The sequence below is a fragment of the Tachysurus fulvidraco genome, chromosome 5 (assembly GCF_022655615.1).
Source record: "Tachysurus fulvidraco isolate hzauxx_2018 chromosome 5, HZAU_PFXX_2.0, whole genome shotgun sequence".
NCBI lineage: Eukaryota > Metazoa > Chordata > Actinopteri > Siluriformes > Bagridae > Tachysurus > Tachysurus fulvidraco.
The window spans coordinates 8,507,890-8,513,949 of NC_062522.1; the positions used below are offsets into that span (position 1 = coordinate 8,507,890).

Sequence of the window (6,060 nt, forward strand, 5' to 3'; positions counted from 1 at the left end):
CTGTGTGTCTGCGTGTATCTGTCTGTCTGTGTGTGTGTCTGTCTGTCTCTCTCTGTGTGTCTGTGTGTGTGTGTGTCTGTGTGTGAATTTAATGCACACTCCAGGCAAAGAAGTAAATGGAATTTTTAGTCAAAGAAACAGTCTGGTCTCAGTAAAAGTGGCCTCAATATGGCTGAAGAGGTTGAATACTTGTGTATGTGTGTGTGTGTGTGTGTGTGTGTGTGTGTCATTACGATTAAAAATTTCCCGGTTGAGTCATAATAAGTGGTAAATGATCTTGTGGAATAATATTTATTTAGTAAGAGCGAATTTTACACATTTAATGTTTCCTAGCTCACTCTACCATTTATCCTACTTTGTGTTTGATGTTTTGACAAAACTCATCCTTGGATGTTTCCTCATTGGCAGGTGGTGGACAAGACTAACCCGACCGAGGCAGTGGGCGTGGTCTGTAAGGTAGACGGTCAGTACCAGGTAGTAGAGTACAGCGAAATCACAATGGCAACAGCTGAGAAGCGCAGCGCCGACGGTCGCCTCATGTTTAACGCCGGCAACGTGGCCAATCATTTCTTCACCCTCTCCTTCCTCAAAGACATTGTCAAGTGAGTGAACTGTCAGTTGCTTCAGCATAGTATATATTTGTTTTGTTTTTGTTTGTCTTTTGAATTCATAGAGTTAGCAGAATAGGTGTACTTGGTTGCTAGGCAACCGATCTCAATACCTTGTTATGGACAGGAGTTTTATGAGCTGTTTCCAGTCGGTTTGCCATCTTGTAAATATTAAACAGGACAGAATGGATTGTAAGGATGAGGTAAAGTCAAGAAAAGAACATCTGCACTTTTAGTCTGGTATTTTAAACCCATGATGGTTTCACCAGACCTGCTCTCTCATTGTAATTCGTATCCTATCCTAATAGAAAGAACATGTTTCTCTTTTCCCGTATTTGTCTTTCTCTTTTGACTTTTCCACACTCTGTCATTCAGTACCCATGAGCCTCAGCTACAGCACCATGTGGCTAGGAAGAAAATCCCCTACGTGGACGCAACAGGCGAGCAGGTCAACCCAGAAAAACCCAACGGAATCAAGATGGAAAAATTTGTGTTCGACATCTTCCAGTTTGCCAAGTTAGTGCCTGTTTTTTTTCTTTCTTCCCACCATGTTTTTTTCCTCTTTCCTGTACCCTTTCCTGAGTGAAATAAAAGGCTGTCGGTATAAATACCGTCAAAATACCGTAGGAACATGGCCATGCACTGATTTATTTGTAATGTAAAAGAGTCGCGTTGTTGAATCGACACCATTCATGACCGTTTTTAACATTATTTCAAAAATGACTGTGTGTATGAAGTGTATTCTTTGTGTGTGTGTGTCTGGGTTTTAGGAAGTTTGTGGTGTACGAGGTGCTAAGAGAAGATGAGTTTTCTCCACTGAAGAATGCAGACAGTCAGGATGGAAAAGACAATCCCACGACTGCACGCCAAGCCCTCATGTCTCTGCACCACCGCTGGATTCTCAACGCAGGGGGTCATTTCATTGACGAGAATGGAACCCGTGTGCCTGCTATACCCAGGTGAGCTGCATGGCTATAGCTCTCTTATTATTCTATATCGCTCACTATATTTTATGTGCCTATATGTGTGTGCGAGTGCGTGTGCTTGCGACACATGAAGAATAATATCATGAACCTGATCCTATCACAGCCTGAACCTTTGGAAACACCACAATAATAATAAACATTCACAAACCTATTGTACAGCAAATAAACTAATTTGTGTAACATAAGTAACAAATAAACAAATACCAACCTACTACCCAACAAATAAACAAATACGAACCTACTACACAACAAATAAACAAATACGAACCTACTAACCAACAAATAAACAAATACGAACCTACTACCCAACAAATAAAAACCTACTACACAACAAATAAACAAATGATGAACAAATACAAACAGATGAACAAATACAAACAAATTGACGACTAAAATAAACAAATACAAACATCTTGCAAAACATACAAGCAAATATGTACCTCCCAGACAACAAATAACAAATATAAACATCTTCAACAACAAATAAACACACGAGTCTTGTACAAAAAGTAAACATGTACACACACACATCTTGGGCAACAAACAAAGAAATATAAACCTCTTGTACATCAAACAAACAAATGCAAATACTGGACAGCAAATAGACAAATTTAAGTATCTTGGGGAAACAAATAATCGAACACAAACCTCTTGTACAACAAATAAACAAATACAGACTTTTTGTACAAAGTAAGTAAGCGTGTACACAGTTCCACAGGGTGGTGTGTTACGAGGTCATGGCAGATGTTTTCACTGTATGTCCAGTGTTTTACAGCTCAGGTCACCACTTTTCACCCTTTTATTTCCTGTGTAACGTTTCTAGACGTGGACCAGCAGGGGCACTCACAGCTGATGGCAGACAGAAGTAACTATTTCTGTGGTTCTATGGTAGTGCATGGTGATGGGGCTTTTTGGCTTTTCCCTTACTAGTTTAACAGCCAGTAGGTGATAGAGAATCCAGCCCAGGAGGTTGGGAGAGTTCGGCTCTCCTGGTGTGCAGTAAAGGTTGGTATTCTCAACCTACTGCCCATGACGTTCTCATGCAGACAGTAGATGCTAACAGGCAGAGTGGTGCATGCTGGGAAATGGGCGCCGGCCACGCTTCGCAGCCGGTGTTGCACGGCTCGTTCTCTCATTCGCTAGAAATAACCGGACAGTGCTGTCTTGCTCTTAATCAAATTCTCTTTTCTAATCTCTTAACCACTTCATTGACGGCGAGCGAAAGGACATTGGTTTTGAATCACCCGTAACGTAGACGACGGGAAGCGGACACTTCGGATCGTGTGAAATCGGTGTTCTTCTGTTAATATTCTCAGGTGGACAAATCCCTAGCCTGTGCCGGAACAGGAACATTACACGTCTGGGTTCTAGACATCCATTCATTTCTTTCAGGCAAGCAAGCTCAGTAGGCTGAGTATAAACCATGAGCAGAGAAAGTAAATCCACTTCGAAATGCATGTTTGTACGTAACACACTCCACCTGGTTCGTAAAGATCCCAACGGAGATCCACTACAAACAAGTGGAGTAGTAGGAACCGTTATTACAGTATGTTCATAGACAGTCTTTACCGAATAAGGAATACAAAGAGATTTGGAAAGCCATACAGTCGAGACCAGCAAAATACAGCAAAAAAAAAACTCGAACTCTTGCAAAACATGCATTCAAACACATCTCTAATAAGACTCCAAAAACCTCCCAGAAACATCTTAAACTTCTACAAACTTCTTCAGCTCAAAGCTCGGTACTTAATTAGTCAGTGGTTAGGGATGCGGTAGCTTAGCGGTAAAGATGTCGCTTTACCGATCTGGAAGGTTGTGAGTTTGAATCTCAGCGGAATCCTCATGTAACGTAAATGGTCAATTGGACACGCAGACAAACATCACATAGAGACAGAGCAGCACACTGGAGCGTCCCACACGTCACACAGGCTAGGTAGCGAATGAAAGATTTGTCCATCCCTGATTCTGATACACGACCGTCCGTGCAGTCACGAGTGCAACGCGCTTTCCTATAACCATTAAATCCTTTCCTACACAGCGTTCTCAGACCTTTGTGATTGCTCCTCCTATTTACTCCTATTCTTCAACTTATTTACGTAGTTTTAAATCATCTTATAAAATACCCTCTGTATTTTACAGCCTGAAGGACGGAACGGACCTGCCGATGAAATGTGAGATCTCTCCACTTGTATCCTATGGAGGAGAGGTGAGAGTCACAGATTTTCAAACCTGTATGCGACATTTAATCGTGCCATACTCCTTCTAAAGCAGGGGTGTCAAATTCTGTAATTATATTTGGCCCAAGAACCATTATGAGAAGTATAAGGACCTGGACGTAAAGCAGAAGCTCCAGAACTCGGAGGAGATGGAAAAAAAGTCTGGTTTCCCGACAGACTATGTTCATGAAAGCAAAATCAAAAAGTGAAGCTGCTGTAAAGGCTGTAAATTTTTATCGTGGCAGCAGAGACGGCAAAATCTGCCCGGCCCTTTAATGAGGGAGAGTTTGTCAAAAAGTGTATGGTCAAAGTTTGCGACATGAACACCACTGATGTGTCTTTTATTTCAAATCTAATTTCTTATGTGTTTGTAATATCAAGCTCTGGTTGTTCCAAATCCTGTGTTTAAGCAAAACTAACAGTTTGTTTCCATATGAAAAAGGTTGAACATTACATATCAGTTACAGTTCATTTTTCAATAAATATTCAGTTTGGTTTGTGGCTCAGTTTTATATTTTGGCCCACTGTGAATTTGAGTTCGACACCCCTGTACTAAAGCATGTGTTTGGTGTGAATTGTTTTTTTGTTTTGTTTTGTTTTGTTTTGTTTTGCTTGAATCCAGGCATTTTTTTTCCTTTTTTTTGCTATTAATATAAATACTGATTAAGTAAATAATATTTAGATAACATATTGAGTCATTTCAGTGATACTGGTGTATGATGTGCAGTGACAGATGAGAAATCTGGGTCTTGTGCATGTTAATGTCTAATCTTTACAAATAACTAACTAGGAACGTATTTGTCGATGCAGGGATTGGAGAAGCTGGTGAAGGGGAGAGAATTCCATCCAGCACTGATCATCAACGAGACCGGAATCCACGAGTGCGTGAAAAACGGACTGTGAGCTGCAAGCATGACAAGTCGAAACCGAAGCCATTTTCCCCCTCCTTCCTCCCTGTTCCTATAAGGCTGGGAGAAAATGTGACATTCAAGTGCAATAAGATGAAGGAAAAAGGCCTTCAGGGGCCTCATGTAATCCAAATCAGTCTATTTATTTTGCAAAACTTATTTTTATATCAATACTTTTTTTTTTTTAGTCCTAGAATAGGAACATGCATGTTAGTTAATAATTTATATGAATGTGTTTAAGAATGAATGTAATGTAACGTAATCACAATGGTACATGGGTTAATCTGTCTTTTTTTAACCTGAGATCAAAAACCGAAATTTGAGAAGCGGACGCTCTTTATACCACATTCTATACCTTCTGAGTCTTCACCCTCAGCATCTCCACACACGTTCACCAGTATATTTAATGTTGTTTGCATTAAAAAAAAAAAAAATCAGGTTGTAATGAATACCAGTAAACACTTTGTGAACACTTTACTCTATGAACAGATTCATGAACAAATCCAACAGCAATGAACCAAATCAAAGAGAGAAACTGTAACAATGTGGTCATTATTTTCAAAAAAATAAAAAATGAAGTGGAATAAATGCTTTATAAACTGTTCATGAAAAGATTTGACTTCCTTTATTCATTTCCTGTTGGGGACCAATGTTCCAGCAAGGGTAGGTGTGTGTGTGTCTGTGTGTGTGAGAGAGAGAGAGTGAGTGTGTGAGAGTGAGTGTGTGCAAATAGGTGTTGGACAGGTATGTTTTTTTTTGCATACGAGGCTGAAACTGGCTCAGTGGAATAAGATTTTCCACCCTGGATTTATGAGGGTGGTTATGATTGGCCTGTTACTGTAACCACCATCACACTACAGTCACTTCGGAAATGTGCACCCATAGACTCTCTCTCTCTCTCTCTTTCCCTTTTACTTTCCTCTTCTTTTGCTTGTCACTCCTGCCAGTCTGAAAAAATTCCAATTAACATCCAATTAAAAAACACCCAATTAAAAAAATGTCCATATTCTGACTAATTTGTGGATATATCGTACTGAATATTTTTTACCAAAGCTCTTGAATCTGATTGGTCAGTAGGTAGGGATTCATCTTCTATAACATCATTTCTGACAGTAGTTTTGGCTGTGATTCAAATCACAAGTTTCTATTACTGTGCTAGTTCTAGTACGTCAGTATTTCTTGGGTTACAGCGGCGTCTCCGGCGTCAGAGCTTTATAACAGTCAGAGGTGAAGCTCTAACGATAGCTGTAAAGACGCTAGAAACTCTTCAGGATGGAGGACTTTGTAGGCCTCTCAGTAACTTGACATGAGAGACAAAAGAGAGGCTGGAATATTATATGTT

General features: G+C 40.0%; 1 protein-coding gene across 3 annotated transcripts in view; it reads left to right on the forward strand.

The window, feature by feature from the left end:
* The window catches only part of uap1 (UDP-N-acetylglucosamine pyrophosphorylase 1), a 15,571-nt gene extending 10,249 nt beyond the window's left edge, over nucleotides 1–5,322 (forward strand). The window contains exons 6-11 of one of the 3 annotated variants that reach the window (XM_027154434.2): nucleotides 409–602; nucleotides 984–1,124; nucleotides 1,379–1,567; nucleotides 2,418–2,459; nucleotides 3,734–3,800; nucleotides 4,621–5,322. In XM_027154434.2, coding sequence (XP_027010235.1) covers nucleotides 409–602; nucleotides 984–1,124; nucleotides 1,379–1,567; nucleotides 2,418–2,459; nucleotides 3,734–3,800; nucleotides 4,621–4,713 — 726 coding nt within the window. In that variant the 3' untranslated portion in view covers nucleotides 4,714–5,322. The remainder of the gene's footprint in view (nucleotides 1–408; nucleotides 603–983; nucleotides 1,125–1,378; nucleotides 1,568–2,417; nucleotides 2,460–3,733; nucleotides 3,801–4,620) is intronic. The other 2 variants (XM_027154436.2, XM_047813658.1) reach the window with 2 other exon arrangements.
* Nucleotides 5,323–6,060: the final 738 nt, after the last annotated feature.